General features: G+C 46.4%; 2 protein-coding genes across 5 annotated transcripts in view; both read left to right on the top strand.

Annotated features, from left to right (window-relative positions):
- The first annotated feature begins 64 nt into the window (after positions 1-64).
- On the top strand, positions 65-16,320 carry SLC23A3 (solute carrier family 23 member 3). 2 transcript variants are annotated; one of them, XM_080976481.1, is made up of 12 exons: positions 65-1,400; positions 1,893-2,056; positions 2,273-2,367; positions 3,340-3,413; positions 4,360-4,541; positions 9,241-9,364; positions 9,595-9,742; positions 9,831-10,084; positions 11,385-11,490; positions 12,534-12,707; positions 13,485-13,580; positions 14,465-16,320. In XM_080976481.1, the coding sequence occupies exons 1-12, from the start codon at positions 1,302-1,304 to the stop codon at positions 14,788-14,790; spliced, it is 1,842 nt and encodes a 613-aa protein (XP_080832607.1). In that variant the 5' UTR covers positions 65-1,301; the 3' UTR covers positions 14,791-16,320. The 2 variants fall into 2 exon arrangements, with proteins under 2 accessions (XP_080832607.1, XP_080832608.1); XM_080976482.1 differs by lacking the exon at positions 1,893-2,056 and having other exon boundaries at positions 1,326-1,400; positions 14,465-16,319.
- Positions 16,321-17,699: 1,379 nt separating this feature from the next.
- NHEJ1 (non-homologous end joining factor 1) overlaps positions 17,700-20,913 on the top strand; it is a 124,384-nt gene continuing 121,170 nt past the window's right edge. For 2 of the 3 annotated variants that reach the window (XM_080976687.1, XM_080976689.1), the window contains exons 1-2: positions 17,700-18,142; positions 20,210-20,328. The gene's annotated coding sequence lies outside the window, so the exon portion shown is untranslated. The remainder of the gene's footprint in view (positions 18,143-20,209; positions 20,329-20,913) is intronic. The other variant, XM_080976688.1, reaches the window with a different exon arrangement.

The following is a 20,913-nucleotide window of genomic DNA, read 5'->3' as shown; positions in this document are numbered from 1 at the left end:
CCTTTCTTTGGAAACAGAAAAACCTGCAGAGTCACAGTGAGCACAACTTGCAAAAGTTTTACAGTGTATGAAATGCTTGGGGAAAGGGGTGAAGTGCTCTTGCGGTTGAGCCAGGACTGCAAATAGGAGCTGGGTGGGTAGCCGTGACCTAATCCCTCAGCCTAACCCACCTCACGATTGTTCTGAGGATAAAATGGTAGAGGTGCGTGGGGAGAACCTTGTATGTCACTGTGAGCTCTTTGAAAAAAAACCCCAAGATTAAAATGTAACAATAATACAAAGAGAACCGAAGCCTTCTTGGAGTGGGAGTGTTGGAGCCACTTCAAACATTACAGTGTTAGGTGTATGCCTAAGATGCTTCCATTGTCCATCTAAAAATGTAAAGTGTGAGCAAGAAATGCATGTGCTAGGTATTATGCAGGTACACTCGGGCAGCGGTTTCCGTAGCTTGTGTGTGTATACACAAACACACACAGTAGCAATCCTGGCATTTGCAGCTGTCCAAAATGGCTTTTGAATTGTAAGAGGGATGAAGCACTGATTCTTGCCACCAGCATTGAGAGAAGAAGAATTGTGCTAAAAAGGCCATACAATTCCCTTAAATTTATATTCTAACTTTCATCTGTTGTGGAACCCAGGAGAGTGTACTTGCAGTTCCCAGATGGTCATTCATCCATACACTGACCAGACCTACTTGGTTTCAGCAAAGTAATCTTTTGTTTTTCTTTTAGGATTTTATTAAGTAAACAAGTTCAAATGCTTACAAAACATACCTGCAAGGTGGTAATATTCAGTGCCTTCACATGATGCCCCAAGAATGTCCCCAGGCCAGCTTTAAACTGACTAGTCTAAGCTCTTTCCCACCCAGATAGTTCTTTCTCTTAATTGTTTTAAGTATGGTCTCTGTGAGAAATAATAACATGTAATAGGTCCCTTTTATGCAAATAAGCAAGTGCCTAGGCATGTTTATCATATGCACACTGCCCCTTGGTTATAGATGGCCAACCACAGCACTATCCCTTGCTGATACTGTCCAATAGGTCAGGCGTGGTCCACATAAAACCAGCTTGCTGTAGTTTAACCCCTGCTCAGTCATGCCTTTTACCTCTCAGCACTAGTGGTGAGTTACTGGGCAAGCCAAGTTAATAGCTAACAGGCTGAGCAACTGTGGCCTGGAAGGGCCAAAGGTGGAAGTTCAGATGCATATGGCTAGTGAAGGGTGTAAATAAAAGAAGGGGAGGAATTGGTGATATACTCAGTTGCTAGGTCACTTTCCAGCACAAAGGAAAAAGACAGACATCATGAACAAAGTCAACAGGGCTTCTAAAAGCATCCTTCCCCATGCTCGTAAAGGGCCAAAATTTCCTCCCTGGCCCCTGATCTGCTTGTTGGCCTTGCAGGTGAGTTGGGTTGCTTGGAGTGGGCGGGTGTAGCACAACACCCAAGAGGAAACATATTCCGCAAAAAGGGTGTCACAAGGCTCTGTGTTGTGTTTGCTGCAATGCAGACAAACATTGCAACTCTGGAGAATTGCAAAAAGTGAGGAGCATCTTGTGAAAAAAAGAGCAGTGATGAACCAGTGGTCATCTCTGATGCAATATATGCAGGAATGTGATTCCAGGGTTTGGGCTGTTTTTCATTAAATCCTGACCTGCAGATACTAGGTGAAGTTTGGAACTGCCGATGAGGCAGAAATTGGTGTTAGCGACTGTACTTTGATGTGGGTCTCATTAAAGAAAGTGGCAATGTATGAGTGGCAGCAAAGCCAGCATCTGAAGCTTTGGGAGTGACTGAGACACACTATTGGGCTTAAGTGTGTTGTGCCATCTTCTAGGGAAGGGTGAAGGTGCTCACAAGGCCATGGCTCAGACCAACTTGTTGTTCCTTCCTAGCATCTCCTGGTCCAGGTATCTTTTCTCTGCATCTTTCACTTTTTCTTCATCGCCACCCTCCCCGGCAAGATGCTGAATGGTACTCCATGTTGGAATGAACTTCTAGCATGCAACCTTTTTGCCTGTGGCATAGCCACAGCCTTTCAGTGTGGATTGGGAACCAGGTAAGCTGGCTCTAGGCAACCCTTGACCTATTGGAATCCCACAGCCTTGCTGCCTTCTTGGTTGGGGAGTTGGGTGTGGCCTTCTATTACTAGAAGTCTAAGCAGGGACTAGTATTCTGGAAAATGCCTAGTGCTACACAGCTTCTAGTTAGCAGCTCCTTCCCTTAGGCTTTGTCCATTCCTTGTAGCAGGATCTCCCCTTTGTCTTCCCTGCAGGTTGCCGCTGGTTCAGGCTCCATCTTTTGAGTTCCTTATCCCAGCCATGATACAGACCCAACACGTGGCTCCCATTCTCCAGTCAAATGGAAATAGTGAGTTATAGGCAAAAGTACCCAGTCCTCTTCCAAATACTCAGCCACCAGCACAGGACACTGCAATCACAGGGCAAGGATGGCAAGGTTTCCAAATGCCATCTCTTTTGAGGAGTTTTGGATCCAGCAAGAATGGTAACCAGCCATCGGTGGCTGCTGTTTTGTTGCACAATGAATACTCACGTCTTAGTGCTGAATCCTATGTTCCAAAAATAAGCACAACCATCTCTTGTTCGATTGGGCAGACTTAGGTGTGTAATTTGCCTTTCTGGATCAGAACAATTGCTTTCAAGTCCAGCCTTCTGTCCAACAGTAGTCGATCACATGCTTCTTGAAAAGCTCACAAGCTATTCTCTGTTGCTTTTTTGTCATTAGCTTTTGACAATTAAAGGTGTACTGCCTCAGATCTTATAGATTTAATTTCACTGTCATGGCTAGCGGTCATTGACAAGTCCATGCTTCCACAGATTTAGAAGCCTCTCCCCATGTCAGTGTGGCCACCACCACATCATTTAGCCATGAACCTTGTATATTACATGAAGTACTTCCTTTTGTCTGTTGGTGACCAGTATTGTGTGAAATAAATTTCTCTACACATCCTCTCCAGTTCTTTTACAATTCTTTGCCATGTTCTCCCTTAGTTGTCTGTCTTTCTAAATGGGAAAAGCACCTTTCAGTCTCATCCCCTTGTATACAGTATGTAGTCAAAGGGATGCAATTGTCAGTGTTTGACGCCAGTGACTGGTTTCAGCCCTTTATCCTTGTTTTCCTCCACTACATATTCCTTGAGAATCCTTGCTTATCCCTCACATCAGCATTCCATTCAGAAGCAATGACTTCTGCAGATCAGTTTTTAAAAATATGAAATCTGCTTAACACTAATTTGAATTCTGGGATCTTCCTCTTCTCCTCATTGTGTTCTTCATTTCACTGTATTCCCAACTCATTTATCTGTCCCTGCTTCCCTTTCAGGCACTGAGGCCCCTGACATATGTGCTGGGCCAGATTGTGAAAACTCAAGAAACTGGGACCAGTTACTCCATGAGGTTGGCAGCTTTGATTGGTTAAACCCAATACGGAGAGGCTGGCATCAGTGGTGGTGGGGTTGGGGTTAGACACCAGGAAGACAGGGTCTCTTGGATCCCTTTGGACATAAGATACCAGCTTGGTGGGTGTACCAAAGTCATGGCAGCACATGGCATGTTCTGTTGCCACCATGAAGGATGGCAAGTAATTCACCACCATGCTGCTGGACTTTGCTCTCAATTGCTTTGGGGTGTCTCCCAATCCTACCATAGCTGTCCCACCAGCTCTGCCTGTGCCTCTCACACCACCTTGCCTGCATGAAAAAAAATATCCCCGAGGAAGCATGTAATGGAGGCCTATAGTAACAGGGCTGAGGGACCTGTTTCAACCTGGGGGACACATGCCCTTATGGGTGGGGTGGTCACATGCTAGTGGTCAGTGAAGTCAGATGCAAAAGTGGATAGAGGAACAAATGCAAATTTTACCTTTGTAAGGCAGCTGGTTTCTACACACTCTCACACAACCCTCTCTTGTCCATCAAGGCAAGCAAGAGGCATTGTGAGAATTTGTTTATTTTTACATTTAACACCTGCCCGCCCACTTTCCTCCAAGGAACTTAAGGGAATGTACATTTTCCCCCTCCCCCTTTTATCCCCTGTGAGGTAAGTTAGACTGTAAATGGCCCAAGGTCACCCAGTAAGCTTAATGACTGAGTGGGAATTCGAACCCTGGTGCTGGGCCTAGTCGATCACTCTAACCACTTTTCAGCCCGACAAGAACACTCCAGGAAAGGGTAAAGCAGGGCCAATGAGGGGTGTCACCTGAGGAGAGGGGTGGTATGTGGTGTGGCAAGAGTCCCGAGCATCAGATAGAGATGCTTGGAGGCCCACAACTGGCCCCCAGTCCTAAAATTCCACATCCCTGTTTTGTAACTTGACCCTGTTCTGCCTGTTTTTCCCCTTCCAGGTTTCAGGTGCAGTGCTGATTTCCGCTCTGGTGCAGGTGGCATTGGGGATGTCAGGTGCCTGTGGGTGGATTACCCATCGCTGCGGACCCATGGTTCTGGCCCCAAGCCTTTCTGTCATTGGACTTTCAGCATACAGACCTGCTGCTCTTCTCTGCTCTGAAAACTGGGGAGTCGCCCTGCTGTAAGTTCAGATTGCTGACTGCTAGCTCTCTTCAAAAGACCAGCCAGCTCCAGTAACTGTGCTTCATGCCCTCTCAAAAGGAGGTTGTGAAGGGAATGAATGAGGCATATTGGGCTGGAATTGAAATTCAGACAGTCACCAACTTTCTCACACTAAAACTGCCAGATTCAAATTCAAATCTAAGCCAAAAGTCTTAAATCCCACAAAACCTAAGGTTCAAACCAGAGACATGTCAGCTGAAGGGGGTGGGGGAAAGGTGGCTTTCCTATCTTCTCCTTTCACTCCCCACCCCATTCAGGAGCCATTCCCCAATGATAAAAAGTATAGGGTTTCAAAACTTGAGGTCCTCCTTATGGGATAAGGTCACATCCATTCCATAAAGCACCATAAGAATCCTGTGAAGTGCATTTTACCCTGCACAGATATACTGCTCCCAACACCTTTAACAGACTACAGTTCCCAGGAGTCCCTGGGGGAAGCAATGTGCTTTAAATGTCTGGTGCAGATGTGACTCGAGCTGTGTAGAATGTCTGAGATTCTGGAGTAATTTGTTTAATATTTGTTTCTGCTCTAACATTAGTGCTGGGATGAGAATCCCAGAAAACACTGTTCATTCCCAGAGTTTTCCCAACAATATTTATTTTATTTATTTATTACATTTATATACCACCTTTTTCTCCAAGCTACTCAAGGTGGTGTACATGGTTATTTTCTCCTCACAAAAACCCTGTGAGGTAATAATAATAATAAATTTTATTTATATCCCGCCCTCCCCAGCCGAAGCTGGGCTCAGGGCAGCTAACAACAATAAAACAGTACAAAAGTACAGCACAAACAACACTCTAAAATCATTCATTATAAAATTAATTAATTCAAGCCACTGGCAACCATTGGGCCAGAGCTCCGCGAAGATTGCCGAGGGAGGGAGTCAGGCTGTGCCCTGGCCAAAGGCCTGGTGGAACAGCTCTGTCTTGCAGGCCCTGCGGAAAGATGTCAAGTCCCGCAGGGCCCTGGTCTCTTGTGACAGAGTGTTCCACCAGATTGGAGCCACGGCCGAAAAAGCCCTGGCTCTAGTTGAGGCCAGCCTAACTTCTCTGTGGCCTGGGACCTTCAAGATGTTTTTATTTGAAGACCGTAAGTTTCTCTGTGGGGCATACCAGGAGAGGCGGTCCCGTAGGTACGAGGGTCCTAGGCCGCATAGGGCTTTAAAGGTTAAAACCAGCACCTTAAACCTGATCCTGTACTCCACCGGGAGCCAGTGCAGCTGGTATAGCACCGGGTGAATGTGATCTCGCAGCGAAGACCCTGTAAGGAGTCTCGCTGCAGCATTCTGCACCCGCTGGAGTTTCTCGGTCAGTCTCAAGGGCAGTCCCACGTAGAGCGAGTTACAATAAACCAGTCTGGAGGTGACCGTCGTGTGGATCACAGTGGCTAGGTCAGGGCGAGAGAGGTAAGGAGCCAACTGCTTAGCTTGGCGGAGATGGAAAAATGCCGCCTTTGTTGTAGCTGCAATCTGCGCCTCCATGGAAAGGGAGGTGTTGAAGATTACACCCAAACTCTTAACGGACGGTGCTGGCACTAATTGCACCCCCGCAAGAGATGGGAGTTGCCCCCCCAATCCCATATCGTCCCGTCCCAGCCACAGGACCTCTGTCTTCGAAGGATTTAGCTTCAACCGGCTCCCACGTAACCATCCAGCCACAGCTTCCAAACATCTGGTCAGTGTGTCTGGGGCCGAGTCAGGATGGCCATCCATCAACAGATAGAGTTGGGTGTCATCAGCATACTGATGGCAACCCAGCCCAAAACTCCGGACAAGCTGGGCAAGGGGGCGCATAAAGATGTTGAAAAGCATCGGGGAGAGTATCACACCCTGAGGTACTCCACACACCAAGGAGTGGCGCGATGACAATTCCCCCCCAAGCGCCACCCTCTGTCCCCGACCAGAGAGAAACGAGCACAGCCATTGAAGGACTGTGCCCTGGATCCCCACGTCGGCAAGGCGGTGGTCCAGAAGTTCGTGATCGACCATGTCGAAAACTGCTGACAGATCTAAAAGAATCAGCAGCCCCGACCCACTTCGATCCAGCTGTCTACGAAGATCATCTGTTAGGGCAACCAGAGCCGTCTCGGTCCCATGACCAGCGCGGAAGCCGGACTGGAATGGATCCAGAGCCGATGTTTCATCCAGAAACCCACCAAGCTGTTCAGCAACCGCTCTCTCAATCACCTTACCCAGGAACGGAAGATTCAAAACCGGGCGGTAATTGGATAGATCTAAAGGATCTAATGATGCTTTCTTTAAGAGCGGGCGCACCACTGCCTCCTTCAGTTCCCCTGGGAATGTCCCCGTGCCAAGGGACAAATTGATGATATCCCCCAGGAGGGCCCGCACCTCGTCTGGACACGCTCTAATCAGCCAAGACGGGCACGGGTCGAGAGGACAGGTGGTGGGCTTTCCAGCTCGGAGGAGTCTGTCCACATCGGCTGGGGATATCCGGTTGAAGTGGTCCAATACTGGACCCGAGGACAGTCGAGGGGCCTCCAGTTCCTTTATTGTATCCAAATTGGCAGGGAGGTCATGGCGGAGCAACAAGACCTTCTCCGTAAAAAAGCTCGCAAATGCCTCACAGCTGTGTGTCAAATTGTTATTTAAATTTGGCTGTCCCTCAAGGGACGTTAAAGACCTGATTATACTAAATAATTGCGCCGGGCGAGAGCTAGCGGATGCAATGGAGGCCGAGAAGTAAGACTTCTTAGCAGCCTTCACCGCCATCTCGTAGGTTTTCATAAAAGCCCTATAAGATGTTCTTGATGCTCCATCACGGGCACCCCGCCATACTCGCTCTAGCCGTCTGAGGTCCCGCTTCATTTTCCGGAGCTCCTCGGTAAACCAGGGAGCCCAGTTTCTGCGGGGTCGCAGAGGGCGCTTAGGTGCGATCTCATCGATGGCTGCCAGGAGCTGGATATTCCAGCCCTCAACAAGCTCAGTCAATGAGTCGCCAGGGGGAGCAAGGTCCTGCAAGGCTTGGCGGAATCTATCAGGGTCCATCAGCCTCTGCGGGTGAGCCCAAATCGGCTCGCCACCTAAGCAAGGTGGGGGTGGAAAGTCAATCCTGGCTTTCAGAGCGTAGTGATCAGACCATGGCACCTTCATCGAAGGAGACATGATCACATCTATACCTACGCCAAATATAAAATCCAGCGTGTGGCCTGCTTGATGTGTGGGGCCCGAAACAAACTGGGAGAGCCCTAGTGTTGCCATGGAAGACACCAGGTCCAGAGCCTGTGAGGAGGGAGTGGCATCAGCATGGATGTTGAAGTCCTCCAATACCAATAGGTTAGGGAACTCCAAGGCCCAGCCGGCCACCGCCTCCAATAGGCCTGACAGGGTGGCTGCTGGTGCGCTAGGTGGCCGGTACACCAGCCAGACAGCCAAGCTCTCCTTGGAGCCCCACACTAGGTCAACACATTCAATGCCGGGCATCAATGGCGATGGTAGAGCACTGAAAGGACAATCTTCCCGGATTAATAATGCCACCCCTCCCCCCCGGCCCACAGTCTGCGACTGGTGGAGGAAGGAGAAACCCGGGGGCGCCATCTCTCGTAAGGTAACTGTTGCCCCTTCGCACACCCAGGTCTCCGTCACACAAGCCAGGTCGACCCCCTGCGAGATAAAGAAATCTCTCAGGGTGACGGTTTTGTTGCCTATAGACCTGGCATTGCACAGCACCAGTGACGGAGGTGAGTAATCCTTGCTCACCCTACCCTCGTCCCTCGGGATGAGGCGCAGATTGGAAGGGGTACGAGCATATCCATATCTCGATCCCCTTTGCCTATAACATCTGCCCCCACTGCCATACCTCCCTCGCCCCTCCACGGTAGCAATCCCAAGCCTCATAGTAGCCTCCATTGATGGCAATTAATGTTATTCTTTCGCAGCCTAAAACAATAAAACCTTAAAACAATAAAAACAAAAGACAAAAACAACCCAGAAAACAATAAAACAATACAAATAAAAACTGCAAAAATTACAAATTCATCAAAATCTAACAAATTCCCAAGCCCACCCAAACATCCATCCCACCCCCATATATAAAAAATCTAAGGGGAAAGGGAGATTTTAAAACATGTTAAAAAGAACTCTGCACCCCTCCGGGTCCTCCTGGGCAGTAGGAGCATCAGTGGCAACAACCGTCCTTGTGAGGCCCCACCCTGGGCCAGATAGTAGGTGGCAGGAGCAGTCCTTGTGAGGCCTGTCAGGCCCCGCCCTGGGCTAGGTGGTAAGGGGCAGGAAGGAGCAGGGCCCTCAGGCACTCACACAGGGGAGTCCTCCTGGGCAGCAGAGGTAGGTTAGGCTAAAGGATGGTGGCTGGTCCAAGGTCACCCAGTGAACTTCATGGGTGAATAGGGATTCTAACCCTGGGCTCCCCGGTCATAGTCCCTGTTAGCTAGGGATGATGGGAGTTGTAGTCCCAAAACAGCTGGAGGGCCGAGTTTGGGAATGCCTGCATTAGGGAATGGAAATAGAACATTGGGTAGTATTGGGGAAAGGAGTAGCTACTCAACTGAGAAACCTCTTGGAGCCGAGCTGTTCTCATGGCAGCTCTTGGGATTTACATATTCTCTGTGTTAGGACCAAGCAACCTATATTCCTAGGGCAGTGCTTTGCTGAATATCACTCATGATCTCTTTTTAGGCTTGTGTTGCTGTGCGTTTTGCTATCCCAGCACCTGGCTTCCTGCCGACTGCCCATTTGCCAGTGGAGCCAAGCAAGAGGGCTCACTATAAAATCGGGCAGCCCAGCCCTGCACTTTTTTTCGGTATGAATTAATGAACTAACGGTACAGCCAAACTTGGCTCCCTTCTCCACTTTCCTCTTCCCCTTCCCCTGTTATCTCCCACTCCCCAAATCTCCAATATTTCCAAAGCCCTGAGCTGAGAAATATGGCACAGCTTAATCCTGTGTCCTTTGGCATTATGCAGATGGATCCAGGGACAGCAAGAGGGGCCAGGTAGGCAAATTCTCATTTTCAGTCTTGCATTCCTATAGATTCTGCTGCCCTTCTCTGGGATCTGGCTTGTCTGTGGGATGCTGAGACCTGTTCCAACCTCTTGGGATGTGTTGCATCCTTCCACACCCCACTTAACCCTCACCAATAGCACCCTGCAGTCCCCATGGCTCAAGCTGCCTTACCCAGGTAATAAATGGCTTAACCATACTTTGCCCTTTCATTGGCTTAATGACTGGACTTCACTTCTCGTCTTTTCTATCTCTTTGTCCCGCAGGTGCACAGGGCTGGCCAGTACTTAGTACCCGTGCCATTGGCATTGGTGCTGCTATGGGTGTTACCGCAAGCGTGAATTCTGTGGGCTGCTATCTGCTGTGCAGCAAGTCCTTATGGGATCCACCCCCACCACAGCATTTGTGCAACAGAGGGCTCTGTACTGAGGGCCTTGGCACCCTCCTGGCAGCTGTGCTGGGCAGTGTATCTGGAACTGCATCCAGCATGCCCAATGCTTGTGCCGGCAGACTGACCCAGGTAAGAGCATGGGTCGAGATCATGGATTCCTTTATGCAGGTTCAGAGTATGCACTGAGATGTCCCATGGATCACTCTCCTCCAACAATTGGTACATGAGCTCTTTAAGTCTTGCCTTTCCCCATTAACATCTGAAGCTGTCTGATGCTGAGTCAGAGGCAATTGGTCCTTCTACCCCAGTATTGTTTTCTCTGGCTGGTAGTGGCAGCAGTCCTTCTAAAGGTCTTGTTGTTCAAGCCTTGTTGTTAACTTATAAAACCCTGAACAACGTTATACACGTGCAATATTAATTATCTGGAGAAATTCCATTTGTACCACACACTACGGCACAGATTTCCAAACTGTGTGTCGCAACACATTAGTATTGGCTGCTGTGTGTACGTGTGTTGTGCGAACGCTCCCTGCGCTCCTCCCGGGGCTGGAAAGGGAGTGGGCTGCCCACTGGTTTCCTAGAAAAACTGAATTACTGTGTCACAAAATGATGCATGTCTAAAAAGTGTGTCACCAACATGAAAAGTTTGGAAAGCTCTGCCCTACAGAATGCGTGGTGAAGTAAGACAGGGAGACCTACAGTAAGTGGAACCAGAACCAATGATGGGAAGTGACAACTACCATATTTTCCCGTGTATAAGACTATATTTCCCCCCAAATTTTTTAAGTTTAAAATTGGGGGGGGGGTCATCTTATAGACAGAATGTTTAAAATACTTATTTCTTAATTCTGGGGTCAAAAAATAGGGGTCGTCTTATACATGGGGGCGTCTTATAGACAGAAAAATACGGTAATTATTGTTTTGTCTCCATCTTGCTCCCTGTTGAGTTCTGCAAGAGGCACAGACTAGGGAGGGGGAGGGGGCAGATGGTGCCACCCCCTAGGCTGGTTGTAAGAAAGGAGGCGGATGAGGGTTGGCTAAGGGCAGATTGAGTTTGGTAGGGCAGTGCCCCAAGTGTCCTAATGGACCAGCCTCCACTGCACATACAGAAGCCAACTGGATGGACGATTGACTCTTACTTCAACCCTGGGGATAGGATAGCATCTTAGAGGACCCAGGACAGGCTGTGAGATAATAGGAGGGGGAAATGTTACCATGTGAATGTCTTCCCACAGAGACTGCAGTATGAAGAATAGTCTTTTCTCATCTATAGGTTTTCCTCCTGTTTTCTTCCATCCACTACAGTCCCCCACCCTGCCCACTAGTCATCCTGTAGAATGCAGAATGCTCTGTGGGGTTCCATGCCTGGAGAGACCTGAGGTCATGGGTTTTTAAGGTTCCAGTCTCATGCCCTGTTTCCTACATTCAGGCTCCCTCATGCCGTGCAGTGTGGATCAGTGCGTTGGCATGTGTACTGTTGGGACTGTCTCCTCGGCTCATGGGAATTCTTACCACCATCCCTCTGGCAATTCATGGTAATAAACGCTTCCTTTCCTTTCCTTATATCTCCATGCCACCTAGCCAGCCCACCCCCTCCCTGTTTGGGGCATCTCTCACTGTTGCCTACTTTATAATGTATGTTGGAACAACCATTATCTTCCACTACTATGTAAGGCATTGGCTACCCTAGATGTAAATGAGGGTCCTATGCTCTTTCCATGGTGACGTAATTTTAAATGAGTTTAAGTTCTCAGTCAAGGTTATCCTTGTAAATGATATTTTATAATCCTAAAGGGTGCCATTGCCAGCCAACAAATTCTATAACCTAGAGCCAGCCTTGAAAGACCTACATTGGCTCCCAGTACGTTTCCGAGCACAATTCAAAGTGTTGGTGCTGACCTTTAAAGCCCTAAACGGCCTCGGTCCAGTATACCTGAAGGAGTGTCTCCACCCCCATCGTTCTACCCGGACACTGAGGTCCAGCACCGAGGGCCTTCTGGCGGTTCCCTCACTGCGAGAAGCCAAGTTACAGGGAACCAGGCAGAGGGCCTTCTCGGTAGTGGCGCCCTCCCTGTGGAACGCCCTCCCACCAGACTTTTAGAAGACATCTGAAGGCAGACCTGTTTAGGGAAGCTTTTAATGTTTGATGTATCACAGTATTTTAATATTCTTTTGGAAGCCGCCCAGAGTGGCTGGGGAAACCCAGCCAGATGGGCGGGGTATAAATAATAAATTATTATTATATTATTATAGTGTGGGTGCACTTCCTGGCTAGGTTACCAGTTATGCATTGCCAAAAAGGACAGCAATTTTCATAAGATGATGATGATGTTGTTGATGATGATGATGTGTGTGTGTGTACAAATTTAGAAATAATAGCTATAATTTCAATTAAAAAACCCTGCATCTTACCAGAGTGGGGGAGATACCAGGTGATGCTGTTTATGGGCAAATTCAAGGCTCCTGCTCTATTCTTATGGTTACTCATATTTAAGTCCCTCTCCATTCTTTGCCCTTTTCCTTTTCCAAAGTCAGTTCAGCTACTTTGTTATGCTTCTTTCTCCCTTGTTATCCTCAGGAGGAGTGCTGTGTGTGACATACAGCATGGCTGTGGGCACCGGTGTCTCTTACTTCCAGTACACAGACATTGACTCGGGCAGGAACATCTTCATTGTGGGCTTCACTATGTTCATGGGTCTGCTGGTTCCGAAGTGGCTCTTCGCGGCACCAGGGTCCCTGGCTACAGCTACAGGTGCCAAGAGGGGGGCAGGGGCTGGCATGATCAGAGCTGTGGTGAGAAGAAAAGCTTGAGACTGCCTTCTGCAGGAAATTCAGAACCATAACAGGACCCTCAAGTTGTGTCCCTGTCTTGCAAAAAGCAGCTAGATCGGGGGGGGGGGGGCATTTTAAAAGTTTTCACAAACATTTAAATTTCCAAAGCTATCTGGACATTTTTGCACTTTGTGGAGTGTGCCCTTTTGGTTCTTTGCATATCCTATTTATTGATTATCTAAAACTGATTAATGAAATGATGATGATAATAATAATAATAATAATAATAATAATAATAATCTTATTAGTTGTACATCAATGTTACACTGCACATTATTTCATTTTAAGCCAAATATTTTTATTTGCATGATATGTAGGAAGTACTTAGAATCATAAAGAGGAAGGACTATGTCAGACTCTCCAAGTGTCCCTATTTTCCTCCTCACATGTTGAGCTTCTCTAGTAGACTGGGGGTGAACAATATGCTCGATTACTCATTTCCTCGCAAGGTGAGCTAAGCCTGGCAGGACATCTTACTCTATTTAATCTCTTCGTGCATTAATTAGACTTAAGCATGATGGTTATCCCACACTTTCAGCATTTGGGTGGAAGCCTTTTTTGCCACAGAAAATTATTTCTGACCCATTCTAGTTACAATGAATAACTGTCTGAGGTTCTGTTGGATCGACTTAGAGATGTTGAATGCAAGGTACCACATTATGGCATTTCTAAGATAACTGTGATGTTCTCTCTGCAGGTTGTGTCCCTGTAGACCTCTTCCTCCTTTCTCTGTTGATGGTTCCTGCCTTTATAACTGGATTCCTATCCTTTTTCTTAGAGAACACAGTTTCCGGTAAGGAGGAAGTCACCAGTTACTTTGTTTTGATAGTTTTACTGTTATCCCTCTCTCAGTGCTCAACTCCAGATAAGTGTCTGCAGTGGGTCTTTTAATTAGTTGTATGGTATTATTATAGAATAATCACTGCAGATAAGAATTGGTAGTGTCCATGTTTGCTGTCATGCTGACCTTAGATACCACTTAGACCTGGGAAACCTTAAGGGATGGCAGCTGTTATGGTGGGAATTCTTTAAACATGGCCTGATTTGTAGTAGCAGTTGTTACTACGGTGACTGTAAGCATTTTGGCACAGGAACATACCAACCTAAAACATTTCAGTCTTAAAGTTGTTTTCTTACAACATCCTAGTGATATATGGGGGCATTACATTGCTTCATTCCCTCACCAGATAAAGTATGCTTATCTAAAGTGGGGAACAAGGCCTTCTTGATTGTGATGCCCCCAACTATGGAACTCTCACCCACTAGAGTTTAGATTATTTATTTATTTTCTTTTATGTTTTTATTCCTTTCATTTTCATTAAATTTACAAATGGGGAAAAAATAACAGCCATGAATAAGAATGGTTAGACTGGGAAATATGCCGCATTTGTTCCATTAGACCTTTGATATATTTTAATTCCTTCCGCTCATGTTTTGGTATTATTGCCTTGTTTTACTGCTGTCTGGTTTGATAGTTTAAAACAATCTACTTTAAATAAATTACATAATTTTGCAAACTGTGTTGGGGAGACCCTTTTGGGGACTGAGAGGTGGTATGTACATAATGAATAAAGAATTATGGTGGTTATACTGGTTGGATAGAGATAATAAATGGCTGCAATCCATATTCCACAGTGCATAGTTCTTCTAAGTTGTCCTTTCATTGTTATTATCAAGGCACCCTCCAAGAGCGTGGGCTGCTCAACTACTCATCAGCAAGGAAACCAGAGGCCAGAGAGAATTCCCTGCAGCAATGCAGAAATGGCTCTGCACAAAGAAATCAGCTGCCTCTAGTCCTACAAAAGTATCCAACACCTTCATGGCGTAAGGGCTTTCCTTTCTGTTTCCTCTGTCCCTTGGGGGACAACAAAGTGGAGATTGTGAACACTTACCCCCTGGAAGAATTGCGGCATTCAGAAGAGCAAACCACAGATCTGCTGCTGAAACCAGAAACAGTGGTGCTGGAGTCAGAACTGGAGCTGGAGACAGTGCCAAGAGCCTAACATTCCACAAAGGAATTTGGAGAATCATAAATATGGCAGACCAACAGCTAATGAGATGACCTCTCTATGCTGATCTCTAAACAGAAACATTATTCAAGGACAGGTACTTGAAAATCCATCAGAGGAGTCTGGTTTCAGACAAATATGGAAACAAATCTGGAGACCATGCATGCTTCTACAAGTCTAAAATGGTTTCTGCAGCATCACCTTTGGGATTTCTTTTCTATACCTTTGTGACAACTTGCATTAAGACTTCCCATTTAATGTGACTGCGTGTGGGAATGAAACTATCCCATAGCAGCATGCAAGAACTAGGCCTGCATTACTGTAGCATGCCCCAGGGAAGCTAGAGTAGAGGATGAACATATTTTCTGTACTTCTGCCCTTTTGTTTTTAAATGTATCACCAACTCAATTCCAAGTGAATAACTTGCCTAACACACTTTATAACCCAGGGCTACAGTTTCCTGTTGGGTACTGTATATTTCTTAGTTTAATAAAGTGGGACTCTCCTCCTTTCATAGGAGGGAGGGCGGGAGCTGTCGTGAATCCCTCAAGGAGGCTACCATTCTTTAGCTGACCATGACCCGCTTTCTGTGACAAGGAGATAAGACCTTTGGTGTCTCCCTCTTCCAGAAGCATAGAGATGCACTGCCAGGGGTGGCATGATCTGTTTTGCCACTTAAGGTGAAACAGGAAGTACAGCCCCACCCTGCCACCTGTCCTGTCACCTCTGCCACCGTTGCAGAAGCAGCTCTGCAACATCATGCACAGTTTCAAAAATCGTTGAGATATTGCTAGAAATTGGCGCCAGTGCTGGTGCTGCTTCTCCGCTGACGGCATGAGCTTAGCCAGGATTTTTGTTGAGGGAGGCAGGACTTTTTAAGGGGGGCAGAACTAACATGATTGGCCAGTTATTGTCTTACTTGATTGGGCGGGCAGCTGCCCCCTGCCCTCCCTCGGCTATGCCAATGGCTGGGGGTGGAGACAGTGGGGCAAGCGGGGCACTGCCTTGGGAGCTTCTGCTGCCTAAGATGGCAGCCTCAGCACTCCTCCTCCCCCTCAATGGCTGGGTCGGCCCTCTGCTATACATAAGCAACCTGAGGAAGTATGCATGTAAAGATTCTCACTAGTCACACCTTTAGAAAATATTACGTGCACCCCAGTTCTCTGGGCAGTGAGGGCCACCGTGTATAGTTGGGTTTTGTTTCCCTTGAATGAGGTAACTGTCAGCTCACTAGCTTTTTGTGACATGTGGTTTAATCACACAAATACCCAGGTTTGGTAAAGATGAAGCTGAACTCTAACAGCTGCCCCACATTAATTGAGTAGTTGGATTTCTGAGGAAATTGTCAGCATAATGAAATCCTTAGAGAGGGATCCTACCCCACTTTGCCCTTTTTTCAGTCTCAATTGGATATGAATAAAAAAAATTGCACTCCTTTCCTGTTCACAAAGTTAATTTTAGCAGCACATTCTATAACTGGGAATGGGGATGGTGCTCAGAAGATAACCTATTTTCCCAAACCAGAAAATCATGTGGTCTACCACCAGGCTTCCTTGATCTGTGGTAAGGTAGCAAAGGTAGATAAAACACTGGCTTAGTAAGAAAACACCTTTAGCCGAAACATCAAAGGCTTGAATACTATGCCACCTGAAGTTAATAAATGCAAGCAAAGAATTAGAGGGCAGAGCAGTACTACACAACAGGCTTTCTGTGTCACAGACACAAAAGTTGAGCATGTTTTGCAAAATCTCCACCCAAAATGGTGTTTTTTTAGGTATTTATAGAAAATTGCTGAAAAAAATAACAGCTTCCGATATGGACTGCCATACACCTGGGTTTCCCCAGACATTTCAAGCACTTTTCGAAAATTCTGCCTGGACGCCATCTTAGAAGGATGAATCCCGGCAATGTCTGGGAAATTCCGGATGTATTGGCAGCCCTATGCTCCACTGACATAACCAGGGCTTTTAGTCAGCTGGAATTCACCAGAACCCAGTTCCGGTACCTCTCAGGTGGGCACCATTGCCATTACAAGAGAACAAGGTTCATGATGAGTTCCAACACCTCTTTTTCTAGAAAAACAGCACTGGACATAACCATTATTCTGTTGACATAGCTCCTGCTCCACTAGCAGAGAGTGGCATTTAAACTGCTTCCAAAGGCCACTCAGCTAGCATAACTGGAGTAAAGGGTTGACCCTAAGATATATGCAACACCATAGAAGATAACAGGGTGGGCATATTTTGAAGAGCAAAAGAGAGGATGCTATGATAGCCATTCAAATCAAATAAATGCAATTTGTCTCAAATTTTACCCTGGAAAAAGAGGATGTATCCTGCAAAAAGAGGACACATGGCAACCCTAACAGAGGCATCATATGAAATACCAATCTCCTACTATGTAAAGCAACCACATCGGCAACATCATTTAGAAGGGCAATGAAAACTTAAATTTTGCTAGGTGTTTTAAGAATCACCTGTTAGTCTTATTGTTGTTTTTCAGATAACGTAGTTGACTGTTGTTTTTGTTTTGCTGTATGTCATTTTGGGACCATCTTATTGAAAAGCAATCTATTGATGGGGAGCGGTGTTCAACCTGTTCTTGAGGGAGCGGTTCTCCCTCAAGGACCAAACTCATGGTTGTCACAAGAGGAGGAAGTGGACTCTAAGCCTCAGCTCACCTTTTACTAACTTAACCCTACCAGGCAGGGATAGCCAGGCTTCAGTTGCTCATAGGTTTCACACCCCTCAAACAGCAATGTAGGCTGCAGTTCTAGCCTCACTTTTACCTGCAAGCCCTACTGAATTCAATAGGACTGAGTCAATATGTAAACTATTTTGTTTTGCTTTTTTTTGTATTTTTTTACAATCAAGCGTTGTGATTTTTACGAAATAAACAGACAGACACAATTAAGATAGAATAAATAGGTAGACACTGTTAGGACACTGTTAGGATCGCAAGGTCAGATTGTAAGCACCCTGAGGCAGGGAGCTTTTCGTTTTCGTTTGGACACTCTTTTGAAACGCCATGTTCACTGAAAGTCTGTCAGTTGTGTTATTTATATTCACATGATAAACAGCACTGCGTTTTATATTGCCACGGATATTTGGCTCTTGAAGCTTCGCTGTTTTTACTGCGATACTTCAGGAGCGGATGTCGCGCGCGCACCCACACGAGGGAAACTCCCCCGCTTTCAACGGTCGCCGACGGATTTAACGTAAATTAAATAGGTGGGAAACGGCTTCTGAGGAACAGCAGCCACAGGAGTGTTTCCGGCGCCGTCTGAATCTCCTCCCCCTTCCTCGGCGCGGCCTCAGTTTCCTTGCTGTGGGAGCCGAAGGTCACGGTAAGGCGGCAACTAAATGGAGACAGAAAATATAATAAGGTTTTTCTTCAGCCTGTTTTCCGCAGCTGCCAGGTTACTTGAGGGATGAAAGACGGGAATCCCCGTCTTGGCCTAATTCCGGCCGGCAGCAGGCAAGCACCTCCATGACTACATCATCCGGCATGCCTTTAGAGACGAGAATGGCACGCTGGGAATTGTAGTTTACATGTGCTGTTCTGGTCTGCGAGGCTATGTCGCGTTTATGTGTTTATAGCTATGTGGGACGAGGGTTGGGCTTGGAAAGGAGCTTAGAATTTCGAAGCGCCAAAGGCGGCCCTTTCTTTCCCGGGCCGAGCAAAACTGGTTGTGGGAGTGGAGTCGGAGCAGCAGGGCTGTTGTTGCTAAATGCCTTTGGGTCCCGCCTTTTCATTGTATGACGGTCCTGCCAGTAGGCTTCTCCCTGCTTCTCTCTCTCTCTCTCTCTCTCTCTCTCTCTCTCTCTCTCTCACACACACACACACACACACACACACACACACACAAAAACACTCTTCCTCCCTCCGTTATCCATTTACGCGGCAGCTGCCGCTGCTATTTTTCTCGCCCCTATTTTGCCTTTGCGGGAGAACCGACCCCGATTTTCAGTTCAGTGGGATTTAGTCAGGGTTGGTTCCAAGGTGTAGCGCTGGGCTTTCCTCAGAACATTTCTCGCCTCCACAGCTTCCAGTCACAGTATGTTAAGGTACTTCGTAGCCCGGATTCAATTATTGCTCCCCTGATTCAGGTTGGAATCCTTACCCGCGGAAAATTCCGAGGAAGACCCCAGAATTTTGAGGCTCTGGAAGGAAGATACCAAATGGGATAATGCCTTCTCTTTTTGTATTCACAGGGTATTAAGCAACAAGCCCATTAGTAAATCAACAAACACTCTCCTTTTTTGCTTTTATGCTTTAAAATGTTTAATAACAGGATGCTTGCAGCTTGAGCCTCTTCAGATTTATGCAGAAGTAAGAAAGAGGTTTTGAGGCACCCCTCTGCCCTCTCAAGACAAGTACAGTCATCATAACTACAACCTTATACAATTATTTGGGGCTAATTGATGAGTCACTCCTGAAGAACTAGATGCAGGAAGAGGGGAGCGAAAGGGCAGCAAAGCACTGACTTCACTCTCCCTCTGTTTTCTCCCACGTAAGAAAAGCCCTGCTGGCAAAAGAATATTGGTTTATAGTTTTTAAGGAAATAGAGGGAATGACAAGACAGACCATAGATATCGCCCCAAAGCTTGCCTTACTGAATATATATATTGGATATAATTAGACCAAAAAGTCAAGAACTTAAAGGACATTTGTTGATGGCAGCTTTTTAAACAGTGGCCGGGTGTTTGTGAAGCCTGAAGGGAGCCATGATGTACAATTGGCTTGGAAAAGTTTGGTAAATGGAACTTTGTCGAAAACCTGGCTTACAAACTGAAGCAGGTTAAAGGTCAAAACTGGATAGATTTATGCCAGTCTGGTATAATTCCATCACCTATATGAACAAGAAAGAAGAACAGAAAGCCACTGAAACAGTATGGGAAGCCTGCAAACAGGATTTGAGTGCAACAGCATTCCTTCCACTTGTGATTCCCAGCAACCAGTATTCAGAGGCATACTGCCTGTGACCGTGGAAGTAGTATATAGCCATAATGGTTGCTAGCAATGGATAGTCTTATCCTCCACTAATTTGTCTGATCCCCTTTAAAACGACTGGTGACTATCACTACATCTTGTGGTAGCAAATTCTATAATTCATCTATGAACTGTGTGAAAAAGTACTTCCTTTTCCCCATCCTCAACTTTTCCAACACCATCCAGCAACACTTTAATCCCCCTCATCTCAGGAGAGTAACTGTAAGCAGAAAGGCTGCCACATTCTTCACCTAGTACCCCTCCTCACCTTGGGCAGTAGAGGACCCAGGCGCATCACTGCCCCGTTTGCCTAAGTTAGTTAAAGAAAGTGTTGGTTCTTCTATTCTGTTATCTCCTCTTGTTAATCTTTTGTGCAAAATGTCAACAACAGATAAACAAAATGCCTTTTCTGCTTTCCCAGTGGCATTATAAGAAGGGAGAAGTAGCTTACAATCCACCTGAGAAGAAAGAGAAAGAGAGAGAGAGAGAGAGAGAGAGAGAGGAAAAGAAACTCTTCCATATTTGGCTGCTGTGGTGTAGGTGGGTACACACCTGGAATTCTTTTCATAGCAAATCACTCCTGGTTCAGTGTATCTGAAGAAGTGTGCTTGCACACGAAAGCTCATACCAAGAACTAACTTAGTTGGTCTTAAAGGTGCTACTGGAAGGATTTTTTTATTTTGACTATGGCAGACCAACACGGCTACCTATCTGTAACTGGAACTCCTGGTTCACATACTCTTTTTCCAGCCATCCAGCACGTTCTCCTGCCAGTGCTGCACTGTTGGAAGCAGTATGCCTCTGAATACTTGTATTTTGAAATCACAGGTTGGGGAATGCTGTTGTGTTCAGGCTTTGCTTGGAGGTTCCCATGCATCTGGTTGGCCACTATGAGGACAGGATGCTGGACTAGATGGCTTTGGCCTGATCTAGCAGTCTGTTCTTATGATTGAGGTTCCTCTGCCACACTAGGAATGTTACATATGCCAGCTGATGAAGGGCCAAACTTGATCTTATGTGGGAGTTCCATGACTCAGATGTCCCTCATTTTTTTCTTTCTTAAAAAATGAGGATTAGGCATCACAGAAGGGCTTCAATTTGTTTACCATATAGAAATAAGAAATA

Source organism: Podarcis pityusensis, assembly GCF_964106645.2.
Source record: "Podarcis pityusensis genome assembly, chromosome: 1".
Lineage (NCBI taxonomy): Eukaryota > Metazoa > Chordata > Lepidosauria > Squamata > Lacertidae > Podarcis > Podarcis pityusensis.
Note: the sequence above shows the minus strand (reverse complement) of the source record. Positions and strands in the feature narration are given on the sequence as shown.

What these genes read in the sequence shown, in the direction of transcription:
- SLC23A3 (XM_080976481.1), top strand. Translation starts at nt 1,302, where the DNA reads ATGAACAAAGTCAACAGGGCTTCTAAAAGCATCCTTCCCCATGCTCGT. An exon ending in CATCCCTCTGGCAATTCATG is followed by an intron (nt 11,491 to 12,533) that starts GTAATAAACGCT and finishes TGTTATCCTCAG; the next exon opens with GAGGAGTGCTGTGTGTGACA. An exon ending in CTTAGAGAACACAGTTTCCG is followed by an intron (nt 13,581 to 14,464) that starts GTAAGGAGGAAG and finishes GTTATTATCAAG; the next exon opens with GCACCCTCCAAGAGCGTGGG.